This window comes from Salminus brasiliensis, chromosome 12 (assembly GCF_030463535.1).
Source record: "Salminus brasiliensis chromosome 12, fSalBra1.hap2, whole genome shotgun sequence".
NCBI classification, from domain to species: Eukaryota; Metazoa; Chordata; class Actinopteri; order Characiformes; family Bryconidae; genus Salminus; species Salminus brasiliensis.
Window position 1 is genome coordinate 29,821,482 of NC_132889.1, and position 17,491 is coordinate 29,838,972.

Consider the following 17,491-nt stretch of genomic DNA (forward strand, 5'->3'; position numbering starts at 1 on the left):
CCCATCTCTGAAACACACACACACACACACACACACACACACACACACACACACAGAGAGAGATTAATTAGAATTAAACAGAAAAACACATTTGTCACACATTCTAATTTTCTCCTCTTCAGCAAAATAATCCCCCTTACATCATCACCACTGCTGCCCTCATGACATCACTCTCTCTCACTCAGTCTCTCTCCTCCCCCTCTTCTACACCCCTCCCATTCTCTCTCTTCCTCCTTCTGTCTTCCTCTCTCTCCCTTTCTCTCCCTCAACTTCTTCAGCTCTCTCTCTCCTCTCTCGCTCCCTCTCTTTCTTGTTTCTCACTTTTTGCTCTGCTCTAATCTCTCTCTCTCTCTATCTCTCTCCCTCTCTCTCTAAACACTCAGCGAGCAGCAGCCCCCTGGTTGGGCAATTTATGGCAGCAATACAACAATAGAGCAACTGTCATCTTACACACACACACACACACACACACACACACACACACACACACACACACACTTATTACGACATGCCTTTATGAGCTGAAGTATCACTCAATTTCTCTTTCAGTCAATTCTCACTTTTTCACTCACACACTTTCATCCTCTCTCTCTCTCTCTCTCTCTGTGTGTGTCTCTCTCAGGCTCCTCCAGACTCTATCACTGTTCTGGTCGATGGCTCTTCAGCTGTCTGGTTATGGCTCTTTCCTCCTGTTGTATCCAGCTCTTATTGAACTCAACTCACACAACAAACGCACTTATGCTCCACTAAACCACTCTGCAGTTTTCACATCTCTTTCTCTTAATGTTTTAAACCAGGGGTGGGCAGCTCCGGTCCTGGAGGGCCAGATTCCTGCACAGTTTTGTGTTTTTCCTGCTCAAGCACACCTGATTCAACTCACCTGTTAAATGGGTGTGTTGGAGCTGGACAATCAGCAAACTGGACCCTCGTTGCCCACCCTGCTTGTAGGCCCAAACTTCAGTTCTTCACTCGGCATGCTTAGATTACTTATACAACTGTCATAAATTACACTGACCCTAGAACAGAACCCTGAGGACGCCACAAAATATGCTCAATTTAAAGCATCGCTATGCGAGGATTGGTATTTTTGGCTGCTGGACCTCCCTATTTGGAGCTGCTATTTTGAGGTAAAATACTACATATTGCTGCTTTATGGCTGTCAGATCAATAATCTGTAGGATGCAGTCGGAAAAAAACAATGTTGATGGATTTCCATGAGCTCAGCGATGAAGAGAATGACCACTGACTCACAGCACACTTCTGATGGAAGGCAGTGGGCAGGTGCTTCAGCGTGTCAATGGCTTTTCTGTTCGTTTGTGCGTGTGTGTGTGTGGTTTCTGTCTGTCCGCCTCTCTATTTAATTAGACCTAAAAAGACTGCTAATGAGACTCCTGGAAAACAGCCAGCAGACACCCAACCTTGCACACACACACACACACACGCACACCCACACACACAAATGCAGGCTGGCTGTCATAGGGAACAGGAAAATAAATGATATATATCCCATCCTCATTCTAAACTGTTCACAGGAGCCCGACTACAAGATCTGATACCATACTCATAAATAAATGTGTATACCAACACACACACACACACACACACACACACACACACACACACACACACACACACACACACACACACACACACACACACACTGATGCAGGCACCCAATATGAGGCAATCAGAAAGACAATCTCTCACTCTCTCTTTTTCTCTCCCTCAGTGGGAGGTCTATAGTGAGCTGAGAGAGAGTTTCTCAGTGTGTTTGTGTGTGTGATGACAGAAATACTGCACTGAAATGCCACTTCAGCCCAAACACAGGCAGAGAGAGAGAGAGAGAGAGAGAGAGAGAGAGAGAGAGAGAGAGAGAGAGAGAGAGAGAGAGAGAGAGAGTGAGGCAGGCAGTGTGTGTGTGTGTGTGTGTGTGCTGGTGGGGGGCAGTGGGTAGAGAGCACAGAGGAGCTAAAGCAGCACACTGCTGAAACAAGCACTTCTGTTTGATTTGCTCAGAGATTAGGGAATAACACTGACCCACACAAACAAACAAACAAACACACACACACACACACACACACACACACACACACACACACACACACACACACACACACACACACACACTCAAATGGTTGTATTTCTATCTTTAGGGCCTATTTCTGTATTACTGTAGCTAAATGCTGCATTGCTACACCTTAACATACACCTAACCTCAGCCTTAAAGATTAGAGAACTGCAGCATAAGGGATACACCAATCAGCCATAACATGAAGAAGGTCCCCTTGTGTCACCACAACAGATCTGACCATTCGAGACATGGACACCACGAGACCTCTGAAGACGTCCTGTGGTATCTGGAACCCAGACATTAGCAGCAAGTCCTGTAAGTTGTGAGGTGGAGCCTCAATGGATTGCGTTAATGAACCTTAGGTGCCCATGACCCTGTCGCCGGTTCACCGGTTCACCGGTTGTTCTTTCTTGGATCACTTTTGGTAGGTATTGACTACTGCATACCAGAAGAAACCCACAAGACCTGTCTGAAGTTTTCTGACCCGGTCTGACCCACCTTCAAGAACTGACTGTTCACTTGCTGCCTAATATATCCACCCCTTGAAAGATGCCACTGGTGATGGAGTGTGGGTGGCTTCTGCTCTGTGGTAGGAAGGCAGTCCCCCCCTCTAAAAAGGGGAACCAGGAATGAGAGATGACAGGGTCAAAGGGGAGGAGACGGGGTACTGGAGGGTTGCACAGACTTGTTGTATACATGTGAACAAGGTAGAGATGGAATTAATAGGGCATTAGATTAGGGAGGAGGGGCTTGAGGCGTGTTACTACAATTTCCCAATCCCCATTCATGTGAACATTGCCATGTAGCCGGCACATTTGGAGGAAAGCGCGACTCGCCAGCTCCGATACGACAGCTAGCAGAGGCCTGTGCTGACCAACAACTGGGAGTGGTGTTGAGAGGAAGTTCCATCAACCCACCCCTAAGAGTGCAAGGCCAGTTGTGCTCTCTCTGACTCTGGCTGCTGATGGCAAGCAGAATGAACATTGAACCAGCCATCCTCGAATGATAGTATTAGAACTCTAGTCCAATTGGAGACACAACATTTAGTTATTTCATAACTCCACGTTAACCTAAAGACATGTGGGTCCCACAAACAGCTAAATACACACACACACACACCTTTTAATATCCAGTTTATCACTTTATCTTTGTCCCACTTATTAATTCGAAAATTCATTCTCAGGCCAACCCAGGGAGCTCAGGCCTCCACCACCTAGTCAAGGATGTCAAGCCATGATACAGCAATCATGGTTTAAAACTGCTACCCCCTTTAAACATAGACGTTCTTCAAGGGTTCCCTAGTAAAGGCAATGGTTTTGCACATAACAAAATTTTCTTCCAAGGAATTTTGAAACATTTCTATTGGTCTATTCATCATGAAATTTTGACACAATGTAAAGAACTGGCGGCTGACTCTGATTATGACAGTGAAGAACTTGATGATTTTGTGTCACCGAGACAATATGGAACTTCTTTTATACAGACCTTTCAAAATGTTTTTTACACTATTTGTCCAAATGTTTGTGGACGCCCCTTCTAATTAATGCATTCAGCTACTTTAAGCTGCACCCATTGCTGACACAGATGTGCAAATACATACACAAAGTTTGTTTAGTCCCTGTAGAGAAGCACTGCCAATAGAACAGGACTCTCTGGAGCTACAGGGGTATAAAGCTCCCCAAGCATTGAGCTGTGGAGCAGTGGAACTGTGTTCTCTGGAATGATGGTTGGTGCTCCATCCAGTACTTTTGGGTTGAATTGGGGAGTTGAGGATGAAGTGGGGTGGTGATCATTCTGACCATCCTGACCCCACTAACGCTTTTGTCTCTGAATGCAATCAAATCCTCACAGCAATGCTTCAAATTCTAGTAGAAAGCCTTCCCTGGACAGTAGAGACAGTTACTTTAACAAAAGCAGGATCAACTATTTATTTAAAACCCACAATTTTGGAAGAAAGAATAAACGAGCTGGTGTCCCAATACTTCTGTCCAAACAGTGTAGCACCACTGTTCTCACAAGTCAAAGTCCAGGATCAGATCCATCTTTTTTTATAATGTTACTGACAGGAACAGATCCTAGATCAGCACTCCTGCTCTGAGGAGCTTTAGGACCTGGGTACAGAACCAGTGAGCAAACGTCTTGTATATTCTGCCCTCTTGTGGTAGACCCCAGTCAGTGCACCAGTGTTCATTTCTATCCGTGCAGCTGTGAACCCAGGATGTGTCTAGAAGCTTGTGGTGGACCTGCTGTTGTGTGGTACTGTCTGATGCCTTCGAGAGGACACACTTTAACGCAAAATTATCATTCCTGCATAGGTTGTGTTAGTGTAGTACCACTCATACCCTTACCTGCTGATCTAGTGAATTAATATTTACACAATTTTATTGTCAACCCACATTTACTCATTCTGCATATCCTCGCTGTTGTGCACAAAACTCACAACTTTTGACTTTTTGATATAATAATAAATAAATAAATGATATAATAAATAAATAAATGATATAATAAATAAATAAATGGAATTGCACCAAATGAATGGAATTAAAAATTTGTATTTGAAAGATTTTGGAGGTTTTTATGTGACAGAAAAAGATCTATTACCAGTTACCAACTATGCTACGGTGCTAAGCCATGTTATGTATTTTATGTTTACTATATATGTTATGTATAAATTACTATATACATATATCTTATAGTAGGCAATTGGGACACAGCCTCAATCTTGTGCAAAATTCAGAGATTTAGCCATTACATTTCTTATTAAATTAGAGAAGACCTCAACATCTTCAGTGTTTAGTGTTTCCATCCTTTACCTTCAGTCTTCAGTTCAATCAGTTTGTCTGCTCGTCTTACTAAGAGCTTCTTGAGCAGCTCCACATCCTTTCAGTCCCACAGCATTGAGTTGTCTTCTGAAGTGAGAGTAGGAGTGGTTTTTTCGCCTCTCTCAAAGATGAAAGTTTTAAATGATGGATAGTTGTTAGGGGTCCCCCTTTCTCTGTATCTTCTCTACATCTATGTATTTATCTTTACAGCTAGCTATCTATAATATATGGACAAAGGTTTTGGACACGCCTCTCAATCATTGAATTCAGGTGTTGTATTCAGTCCCATTGCCACAGGTGTATGAAATCACGCACCAAGCCATGCAGTCTGCCTTTATACACATTAATGAAAGAATAGTTGGTTCTAAAGAGCTCACTGGACTCCAGCGTGGTTCTGTAATTGAATGCTACCATCGCTACAAGAAGTCAGCTGGTGAAATTTCTTCCCTCCTAGATCTTCCACCATCAATTGTGAGCGATATTATTGAACAGTGGAGGCATTTAGGAACCACACAGAGCAACTTAGCCACAAAGTGTCAGACCACCTAAGGTTACAGAGCGCGGTCTGAGGGTGCTGAGGAGCATAGTACATAAACGTCTCCAACGCTCTGCTGACTCTGAATAACTGCAGAGCTTTAAACCTGCTGTTAGAGCTGCGAAGGGGGACCGGCTCCGTATTAATGCCTGTAGATTTAGAATGGAATGTGTAGGTGTCCCAATACTTTTCTGTCCATATATGTCCATTTACTTTCCTACCTACCATTTAGGACTAAACAATACTCTTATCCATATCTGTTCACAATTTTGTGATGTCAATAACAGTTGACTGCAATTCTACTCCCCCAATCTGAGTGTCTGTGAACTGTAGATAGCACTGTGCCTTGTGGTGTGGGCAGAAGACCATAGCAATCCAATCCCATTAAAACTGGCCACCAGCTTCAATAAATCTCTGGGACTGCCGCATAGCCAACATATACTTTATTCATTTCATATAAAACAAACGAAAATAATCAAAACAAGCAGACAACAGGCGCGTACCAGAAAACAGTTTTCACAGGGAATCAAGTTGATCCATTTGCTCCTCCCAGAAAAGACAAAAAAAACTAACAAAAAAACCCCTCAGTTTTTTCCCCATTCATCTCTGATACCGAGCCGCTGGTGGCAACTCAACCCTCTACCCATATTCAATCATCACAGCCAAGGTTCAGCTTCTACAGCACGGTCATAACAGTCCAGTCTTATGCCACGGACAGACACAGTGTGGTCATAGTCATGTATGATCTCATACAATTATACTCAGTGTTATGTGACAGCGCTACTAATATATGGGCATATTGTCCAAACTAATGTATGGAAAACACGTCATACCATTCTATGACATCTGAATAATGCAGTAAAGTATGATGCAACTGCATGGTCAGTCTGAATGAAGGGTAAAATGACCTGTGACCTGACACCTGTATCTTGTGTGACATGAGGACAGAGAGGGCCCTGATACTTGTCTACATGGCCACCGTTTCACTGAAACGACCCTTTATCTGAGTGTGGATGTGTCGAATGAGTCAGAACGATGGCAACATGACGAAAACTCCTTTTAGCACATTCCTGACTGGCTATTCTGTTGTATGACACATTCTCTTGTAATGCTCACAGAAGGTCCATGTCTAGCATTTTCCAATATCTCTGTGTGACAAAGCACAACACAAGGAGCTCAGTCAAGGGTCCTGCAGTTTTAGTGTCATCCATACTCTACATCTAAACACATTTCTATCATTAGCAGAGACTGTTACACAAAGTGACTGCCCTTTTGAGCATCATGCTCACCAACCAACCACTAGTCTGGATTAGCATGCTAACTGGTAAATCTGACTGAATGACACTGAAGTTTCCAGTACTTGGTGGCACTGAGATTATTTGGCTGGTATTCAATTTCGATACCCAGCTCAAGACTAGAAGCGCAAGGGCAGTGGTGGCTTAGCAGTTAGAGCGCCGGGTTGTCGATAACAAGGTTGTGGGTTTGATTCCCGGGCTTCCCTTGAGCAAGGCCCTTTACCCTCTCTGCTCCAGGCGCTGGAGTTGGCTGCCCACCGCTCTGGGTGTGTGTGTGTGTGTGTACACACTAGTGTGTGTGTGAGTGTGTGTTCACTACCACAGATGGGTTAAATGTGGAGGACACATTTCGCTGTGCAGTGTACACTTCAGTGTCATTTGTACACTGCACAGTGACAAATACATGCACCTTTACCTTTAAAAAGTACAATTCTGGCAGGTACAGTACTAAGCGATTAGACTAGCTCAATCCAGACTACACACTGCCGACATTGGTAAACAACCCAAACGGATTGATCCAGGCCTTTATGTAAGGAATTTTGACCCTGTTTACACCTGATGACTAGTATCTGGATTGGATCCTGATAAGATTTTAGATTTTAGCCACATGCATTTTTACACTTGGTATTCAAATGCATCAAATGCGGTTAGTCAGACTGAATTATTACTGGTGTTTTGTTGTATTAGAAGGGGTATTGGTCGTTGAATGTGTCGTGGAGAGCCCAAATACATCTCAGACCACCTTCTGAAGTGGTCTAAGTGATCGGATTTGTATCTGTATTAAATGAGTCTTGGGCCTTGGTTGTGTTTACACTTGCATTTTTATGTGGCTTGGCCTTATCCAGATATAATCCTGATACTCAAGATGCATGAAGTGAAACGGGCGTAAATAGGGGCTTTGGGTAATCTGCTGTCTCCACATCGATGCAGGCAAGCTTTGCCAATTGGGCTCTTATGAGCACTTCTTTGTACCCCAAAATGAGAACTGAGAGACCCATGGTTTTTCACTGCACGTGGTTACGCAAATTCAACCATATAGATCGATCAGAACTGTCCACAGCGATGGTAATGGGAACCACACGTCTGAAACATTATAGCTCTAGAGGTTACCTCACAAAACGTTCATGGGTGATATAATGGTATACCGTATAATGATTTTTACAAATTATGACGTGTCTAATGTGCTAACTTTCTGTTCTGTGTCCGTGTAGTACACAACAAAAGACCCACCGTAGTCGCTGAGTACGTACTGAGTTCGATTATAAAGGAACAAACAGAATTAGATAGACCAGTCCTCTAGATAGGCCTGAAAACAGCCAAGAACACTCTTAAGACCATTCATTTGGCTTTGTGCTATCAGGTATGAGGCTTTATCCTCTTAACATGTATGACTTGAGCCTCAGTAAGCTGGAAAACGGTCTAAATCTTCGCTCTATCAAACACAAATCATAAATACTAGCGTCAGTTAGGTAACAGCAGCTGCACTGGGCTTTCTGATTACTCAGTGTATCTATAGCTGAGCTAGCTAGACAATGGCTAGCTTAGCGAGTAGGCTTCATAACCAACACCATAGACAAGTCATCAATCACAAGGGTTCTGTGGTGAAAAGAATGTTTAACATGCTACCCCGCTAAAGCTAACCAGCTTCTCGCTCCTGATTCAGAGCAGTTTAACATTTGCAGATGTCGTTAGATTGATGATTTTACATTGATCGAATGAAAAAGGTGTTAGTGTCACATAGTCAGCGACCCTGTCAGCAAACTTGTATTTGATGGTTTTTCTTTTTTAAAATGATGCAGGAAAAAAGATTATGTGGAAGATGTAAACATAGAACCGTAGAACGTAGAATGTTTATGCTACTCTCCACCCTTGGTAATACTGTATGCTGCAGTAATACTTTGAGACTATACGTGGATATCACCCCACCATAGTGACAAATATCTGCAATAGGTTTTTTATCTAAAAAGTGGTTTTAGGTGTGGACTTTGTGGATTTTCCACAAGAGGGCGCTGTTAGTACTCAAATAGCTGCTGGTGCTTCGCGTCAGTGACACTGTGTGCTTGGAAACTCACATGTGCTTCGTTTTTCTGTAGCAAAATAGAAAATGAAATTGAAAATATTCATTCACTTTCATATCTATCCCTACTTTACCTTTATCTCTCTATTTACTCAATATCACAATAAAAAAAAAAAACAGATGACTCTATCTGGCTATGTTTGTGCTGTAGACACCAGCTCTATAAAGAAATCTAAATGATTGTTTCAGTACAATGCCATTTCACATCAAACTGCTCTGAAAAAGCCCCTCAATTATGCAGTAATTTTGAAACATCAGAGTAATTCCTTTAACTTTCTGCATATTAACCTGCCAGGATATTACAGAACTAATGACATAGGCAGCTTAGTGGTTAGTGTGCTGGGTTATTCATTATAGGGTTGTGGATTCAATATCTGGTGCCAGCTAAGCTGCAACTGTTGAGCCCTTAAGCAAGGCCATCAATCCTCTCTGCTTTAGCGGTTCTGCAGTATCGCTAACAATGCACTCGGACTGTGGATTTTCAAACTTGGATATGCAAAGAGAAGAATTTCATTGCACTGTACAAGTACATAATTATGATGCCAATGTAGTTATAGTGTTTGTGTTGTATAGCTGTGATACAGTCCCTTTGTACAACAGGCTGGTTAGTTAGCTTGTTGACTTGAATTAGGTGTGTTGGAGCACAGAAAAGACTAAACTATCCAGTGGACGTCCAGGCCTATATTCGAAACCATCCGGTATTAGGAGATAATAGTGACTTCAGAATAGTGCATTATACTGTGATTCTAAGCGCTGAATTTCTCAGTCATTCCTTAGTTACTCTTCGGACACCCTAAAAATAAAGATGCTACAAAGGGTTCTCTGAGCATGTATCTGCAGAAGAGCCATTTCTGTAAATGAGATGTGAGGTGTGAGGAACCTTCTTTAAACCTTCTGAAAGGTTCTTCACGTCCCCGTCCCTTTTACAGTAATGGGCCTTTATGGAACCAAAAAAGGTTCTTCCACCGCATCCCTCAAAGAAACACTATGACCATCCACTAGAGGGCATCTTAGTGACTATTTCTTTTCTCCCGTCATCCACACACACACCTTCTCAACTGCAGCCCACCTAAAACCTCCCGTTCCTTCTTCTCAGCTAGCGCACTTCCTTTACTCTCCTCCTTCCCTCCCTGCTCCCTACGAACTGTGATTGGTTCCAGACCTGTTCCGCTCGCTGACTCGACATTCCACAGCTGGCCGTGGCAAAGTTTCAACCTCACGCCCTCGCCAAGAAGGGAGAAAAAAAAAATGAAAAGAAGAGTGTACTACCACATACACTCTTAAAAATAAGGGTGCTTTTATTGGTTCTTTGAGCAACGCAATAGAAGAACCACTTCCATGGTTCTATAAAGAGCCATGACTGTAGCAGAGATGTGAGTGTAACCTTTGTAAGCTTTTTAAATGGTTTAATGACTCCGTACCTGATGTATAGGTTCTTTACCAGTGTAAAGGTTCTACAAACAAGAACCAAAAGTGTCTGTTCTTCTATGGCATTCTTTAAAGAATCCTTTGCAGCACCTTTATTTTTAAGACTGGAGGCTAAAGCCCTAAAGAGTTCAGGAACAGAGTAGTAATGAATGCATGGACGAATTGGTGACAGATGTCAAATACCACAAGTGTAAAAAAAAAAAAAAAAAAAAAATCAGCAAGCCTGGGGTCTCATTCGGAGCCCCTTCGCACTGACCATTGTATTAAATTTCACTCTTTTCTCCAGTTGGAGCTCATCTGCCAGCTAGCACTCACAAAGCGAGCCGGTGAAGGAAGCCAAGCACCAACTAATCTCAGATTTCATTAAGAGTACATTTTTGTTAACCCATTGCTGTCCACTCAGGTCCAACAGAATGGCACAGGTATTTCAGTATGGACATCGGTGGGTTAACTGAAACCTGGCTTACTGAAAAGCCTGTTAAATCACTCGTTTTTTAAATGACTCCAGCTCGTTTGTGTCCCGCCGCGTCTCGCTTCTGCATTGTTAAACCCTTTCACACGCTATCATTTCCTTTCCTCTATAATCACTATGATTATCACACGCAGACAGTGTGTGCGCTTCAGCTGGAGCTGCTGCCTACGTTGAAAGAGAGCGAGACAGACAGACAGAGAGACAAAGATAGAGAAAGCGTGCAAAGAGGTGAGATGAGAGAAAAGAGGAGGAGGAGGGGGAGAAAAGTGGAGACTCCACAGGCAGACGATACGTGGACTCTGACCTAGAAGCGAAAGAATTCATTCCACTTCAGCTGCATGTGCTCAAAAATGAAAAAAATGAAAAAAGACCCCCCCCACATACCATCCCACCCACCCAAAAAATCACAGTCTGCATTAAAAAAAAACTGCTGTGGTATAACACTTTGGTTCGGATTGTGCTTTTGCATGTATGTGTTTACGTATCAACCTCCGTTCTTTGGAAGCTTTCTTCTTTTTCTTTCCTTTTTTTTTTTTTGTTTTTGTTTTTGGTTCGTATCATTTTGGTAATACAGAGAATCTAAAGTACCTAAGGCTTCGTAACACTGGAGTGAAAATATGGTTATAAACAGCATTTCCATAAAGAGTTACAGTGGAGAATAAAGACAACACGCCGGTATGTGCGTATCAGCCAACACAAGCTGATCTTCTAAATCCTAAATCGGCAGGACCTGATTGGTTGACGATCTCGGTGTGCTGGAATGGCGCAACAGTAGGAATCGGGGTGGCACTTCACCTCTGTTCGTTTCTTGATCGACATCTGCTGCGCTCCACACAGCTTTCTGAATGTCTCCACAAAAAAGAAAAAAAGAAATCAGAATTCAGTTCAGTTAGTCCTTGAATGTGCAGGCCAGTTTTCCTTCATAACCATCCCTCGTTACAGTCCTTCCATTATTCTCCTTGCTCGTTGAGCTCCATATCCGACACCAGGATGTTTTTCTCCGCCTCTTCGGACGGGGTGGAGTTAGTGCGGCTGTACCGAGCGCCCTCATAGGACCCAGCAGAGCCGGAGCTCCTCCTCCGATACAGATAAACTCCGCCCACCACGAGAGCGATCAGGACCAGCACAGCGAGCAGGATGAGAACCAAGGCAGGAAGATGATCCACAGCAGCTACACACATAAGCAGAACCGTCCAGACAGTGAGCACCTGAGTCGGATTTATTGCAGAATTCCAAACACAAACTGATGCCCTAAATAAAGTCACTTGGCCAACATGCAATATGAGGCTAATGTACACAAAGTTTGTAAAGTCCAAATGTTTGTGGACATCCCTTATTATGGCATTTAGGTGCACTCATTGCTGACACAGATGTTCAGTTGTGAATACTCAGCTTGTATAATCTCCATAGAAAGCTGCCAATAGAATGGGACATTCTGAAGCAGCCAGAGGCACCATGTAAAGCAGTGGAACGGAATACCCTGGAGGAGTGAAACTATATCCGTTGCCTTTGAAAGACGTTGAAGTAACGTTTGTGTTTAAGAACTAATTATCCAACATCAGCACCTGACCTGCTCTCATGGCTGAATGCAATCAAGTCCTTACAGAAAAAAAGAGTGGAAATCCCTTCCAGGGACGCAAAGACTGTAGAATAAAGAGCCAAAAATCCCTTAGAATATTTATGATTGAAAGGCAGATTGGATAAGCAGGTGTCCACAAACTTCTGGCCATACAGTGTAGCCTCCAAGTAAAGCCCAACATATCTCTCAACAACTAGTGTCATGCAACAATCATGCAAACTGCATGTCTAAACCACCACAGGGTTGTCTTTAACTATAACTATTATAATAGGCCTGTTTATGTGGTTTCACACACTGGGCATTTTTACAGATAACAGAGCTCTATATAGATTAAGGTTTGCGGTAAGTGTGTGATGATTTCTGCATTCGTATGATGTTAGCTATACTAAAAAAATTAATAAATCACCACAGACCTGACTCGAACCACCTCAAGCAATTCAATAAGCTCAACACAGCTTTTTATGTAGTGTCTTGACATGGAATGACACTCTGTCTTCTACAGAAATAATCAAAGGTATGGACAAATGGAAAGATCCAAATATCTACTACTTTTATTGTATGTACTTAAGTTGTTTTATTCAATGTGCTTAAGATGTTTGTGTTATGCTATTTAAGTTATTAGTATGGGATTAGTATGACATGGCAGAATGGGCTTGACTGCAGGTGACAGAACTTACCTGCTACAACAAAAGAATTCAGTCCTAAGAGAATAAAGGGGAAAAAACAGAATCAAAAACACAGGTTTAAATAAACAACATTTTAGAAGAGAAAAGTAGGTTTGAATAAACAGCAGTTTAGAATAAGAATAAGCAGGATTGAATATACTGCCCTTTTGTTGATTGTTAGCAGGATTGAATAAGCATCAGTTTTGATGAGAATGAGTAAGTTTGAATAAACAGCAGTTTCGATGAGAATTAGCAGGATTGAATAAACAGCAGGTTTAAATGTAAATAAGCAGAATTGACTAAACAGCTGGTCAGATAAGAATTCACAGGACTGAATAAACATCTGTTTAGATGAGAATGTACAGGTTTGAATAGATGACAAAAGGCAGGACTGAATGAACAGATTTGAATACACAGAACAGTTTACATTAAAATAAACAGGATTGAATAAACCGTTCAGATGGAAAAAAGCAATATTGAATAATAAAGGATAAACTGCAGTTTAGCTTTTCATTTGTTTATTTTGTTAAAATTGTGTGTGTGTGTCTTGATGTGTACGCCCCCACCTCGTGGCCGTTTGCAGATGACTCCGTGGGTGCGATTCTTGCAGGATCCGGGCCTCCAGAGCCCAGTGTTGCTCTGCACCCAGAAGCAGCTGTTAGCAGAGAGCATGCTCAGATTAGCGTCCTGCTGTTCCCAGTTAGTGTACTTCACCACCGAACTGTCCTGCCACTGCAGACCGCCTCCTACACAAATACGCACACAAACAGAGAGACACAAAGACATTTACTTGGGTCATTAGGTCACTGCTGGGGCAGATAGGCTGCTAATTGACACAGATCCAATTTGTGAGATCAAGGTTAATGAAGGAGTAATGATCCCCGCTCTTACCTCTGGGGTTAAAGGTCATACCAAGCCAGGCGCCATTAGCTTGCTCTTGATAGCCCTGAATGTGCTCCCATACAAAATCATTCTCGTTCTCATCCAGCACTGACAACAGCTCCGCTCCCACTGAGAGAGAGAGAGAGAGAGAGAGAGAGAGAAAAAGAGAGAGACGTTATACAAAACAGCAAAGCTTTTAGGCCTCTCCATTATATATCATTAACTCCCATAAAGTTGTGTTTGTGTTTGAAGTGTGTGTGAGTTAATATACACTTGCACAAATATCATATTTATATCTGGAAAATTCCTTTATATAGCCCTGCTTAGGTGCTGCTATTTTGTAGATATTTCTTTGAAAAATTACAAGACAATACACACTGGACCAGATTGATAGTTTAGCAGTTTAGCAGTAATGGCTCTACGCTATGCAAAGTGTGCAACATGCATTACTCTCTTCATGTACTGGAGTGTTTAAATACACTGCAAGTGCAAAATTGAAGTGTAAATATACTGGCTGATCAGCTGAGTGGGTGTACATGTAGAACTGGTTGGTGTCTTGTTTGTGCGGCCAAACGTTTCAAAATATTCCCAACTCAGCAAGGCAGTGTAGAAATATAAATTGTTAATGCCCCCTTTTGCTCATTTCAGGCACACAGTAATCCTTGTTTATGTGCAAATAATAAGCCAACAAGTTACCATGGTACTATTTGCTCATCGCTGATGAGCATTTTTTGAGTCATTTTTTCCTCTACAGATGATGAATCTTTATGCAAAAACCCATTTAAAAAACACATACAATCATGTCCATACATTCAAATAACCCTCTACATCCCTGCATTTAATTAGTGTGTATTATACACTTTTTCTGTGTGTGTGTGTGTGTGTGTGAGCATTACCTTTCTTGCAGGTATGCAGAGCCTCGTGCTGTAACCGGAGCTGGTTCAGGTTAAACGCATAACAGCTGTTTCTGAAAGGAATCCACGACCAGTTACCCAATGTCTGAAGGCAATGTCCTGGATACATCCACCTATGAACAATCCGTCGCTCTGAAATCAGACATGTGATACATATGAGCAGAAGCAGAGCTTCTTCTTATTAATGTAAGAAACTGATTTGGCTGAAGTTTCTGACTTTTATTATTGGCTTTCCTTCATTTCAAATATTTCTGGTCACAAATACACAAAAACTTCAAACTTCAGACATGATTGGACGCCTAGAATCATGAGTAGGTACAGATAGCTGTCGTATACCTGCACTAAAGAAGCAATTAACCCCACCTGGTGGGGGAGCATGGATTAAATAGTGTTGTAATTTCCACATGCTAAAACTGACATGTATTAAAAAATAGCCTTTATTTAAAATCTGAGTCAAATGTTGAGTACATTTAATAAAAGGAAAACACTTTTGTTCAAATCATTATGGAAGACACACTCACACACCTGTATTTATTTCACAGATGGCTGCATCTAATTTAGCGTCACAAGAAGACACAGTCCATTGGCCGCCAGTAGTCATGTGACCACAGCCAACCATTGGCTTGGGCTCTCCGCCCTGCCAGTCACTAAAAGTAACTTCCTCTTCACCCAGCCATCTGTAGCTCCGACCCTGTTGGAGTCATTGACATGTTGAGCATGATATTTAAACTTTAAGCAAGGCATTTACAAACTGAACACACACACACACACACACACACACACACACACACAGTTACCCACCCCGTCATTGTGCAGGGCGATCCAGGCAGGTTTGCGGAGTGTATTGAGCAGGAGTTTGAGGTATGCATGCTGTTGTGGATCTCGTACTACAGCCAGGCTGCCGTTCATAGACTCGCACACCTGCAAAGCCCCCTCCCAGTCCAGCCGCTTCTGTAACAAACGGTACTGAACCCCCTGAAACTCCAAAGGCCCGCCTAATACAGGGGGCAGAAGGTCCACACCAGGAGGTATAGCAGGGTCTGCACACATATAAACACATACACACAGGTTCATTTAAAGGGGTCCTAGACTGATATAGTTGTATAATGAGAGATCAAAACATGGAAGTGATAAACCATGAACCTGAAACAACATAATCAAAATGATGTAACAGTATTGACTCGTTTATATTTACGCCCCAGTGTACATTAACCCAGCCCACTGGATAAAGCCCTGCTAGTCCTAGCCAAAGCTGGTGAAATAGTTAAACTGGAGAGCAGCACATCACCCTAAGATTCTGCTAGTTATGGGAACACAGGTTGTAATGTGAACCAGGCCTTGTGACCATGGCTTTTCCACTTGCGTGTTCTCAGAAGGGGAGCTCAAACCCGGCACACAACAAAGCTGAGGAAGAAAGCAAGAATCTGCACTAGGCTAAAAGCTAATGCTAGACAACTGGCTTTTAACTCAATATCCACTCCCTTGAAAACACTGCAATGCTTTAGCTTAACCAAATTGATGCTAAACGCACTTCAGATGCTTTTTATGTTTTCTACCAGAAAGACTCAGAAAAAAAGGCAAACCTAGGGAAATGAGAGGGATTAAGGCTAAAAGCTAACCGGCTGCAATCTCTTTAGCGTGCTAACAGCACACTGCACTGAGAGGACACAACGAGAGGACAGCAGCACTTTCCGGTAAGACTTAAAGCAAGACTTGGGTGTTAAAACTATGCTATAATGTGCAGCTTCTGTGAGCGGCTGCTGATGGCATAAGCCAGCCACACAATGCAGAGTTGTTGTTTGTTTTTCAGAGCGTTGCATTCTGAGGCAAAATATCAGGGTAAAATATCAGGGCTTGTAAAAACTGCTCATATCATATTGCATTGTTACCCCAACTAAATTCAGAAAAATACGTCTGGAGGTGGGGTCATATATAGGTGTTTGTCATATATATATATGTGTGTGTGTGTGTGTGTGACATACTGTACTGTAGATACAAGTGTATGTGTATATATATATATACACACACTTGTATCTACAGTACAGTATTTCACATATGCAAACAGTACGTCTCAGGTACTGTATATTGTATTAATGCAAATCTGTGTGTGTGTGTGCTCAGTAACATAAAGGTTTAAACAGAACCATTCCTCAGGTTCTAGCACTGTTTTGCTCTGACAATGTATGAAAACAAGCACACTCACACACAGATTTGGTGACAGAATACTTTGGATTCTCATTTTGATTAAGCGTTTTCTGGAACAAGAAAATGAAGACATGAAATATTCCAGCATACACAGAATATAATAATACAAGAAAACATTAAAATGATATGCAGTAAACTCAAAAAGCACAGTCTGCATATCAGGCATGTTGTGGACCACAGCAGGGAAGCCAGCAACACAAGATGGATTGCCATGAAGCCGTGACACCACTCTGACAGAATGAGGTAGCGCTTACAGAACAGTGCTGTTTCATTGACCTAGTTACAGTGTTGTGAAAAAGTAAATGCCTCCCTCCTGATTCCTTATATTATTGCATATGCACACAAAAACATTTTAACATAAGACAAAGCTAACCTGAGGACAACAAACACAGTTTTTAAATGATACATTAATTTAATTAGAAAACAGACAGGAATCTGGCTTCAGGACACTGATCCACAGCACAAGAGCAAGTCTGGTAATGATTGGCTCAAAAGGAATACCAAAATCAAGGTTTTGGAGTGGCCTAGTCAATCCCAAGCCCTGAC

General features: G+C 42.2%; 1 protein-coding gene across 1 annotated transcript in view; it reads right to left on the reverse strand.

Annotated features, from left to right (window-relative positions):
• Nucleotides 1-11,104: 11,104 nt before the first annotated feature.
• Nucleotides 11,105-17,491, reverse strand: part of mrc2 (mannose receptor, C-type 2) — a 45,374-nt gene continuing 38,987 nt past the window's right edge. Inside the window, exons 23-29 of the mRNA XM_072693171.1 lie at nucleotides 15,542-15,780; nucleotides 15,266-15,431; nucleotides 14,723-14,872; nucleotides 13,836-13,955; nucleotides 13,511-13,690; nucleotides 12,957-12,980; nucleotides 11,105-11,871 (exon numbers count right to left, since the gene is read on the reverse strand). Coding sequence (XP_072549272.1) covers nucleotides 11,651-11,871; nucleotides 12,957-12,980; nucleotides 13,511-13,690; nucleotides 13,836-13,955; nucleotides 14,723-14,872; nucleotides 15,266-15,431; nucleotides 15,542-15,780 — 1,100 coding nt within the window. The 3' untranslated portion in view covers nucleotides 11,105-11,650. The remainder of the gene's footprint in view (nucleotides 11,872-12,956; nucleotides 12,981-13,510; nucleotides 13,691-13,835; nucleotides 13,956-14,722; nucleotides 14,873-15,265; nucleotides 15,432-15,541; nucleotides 15,781-17,491) is intronic.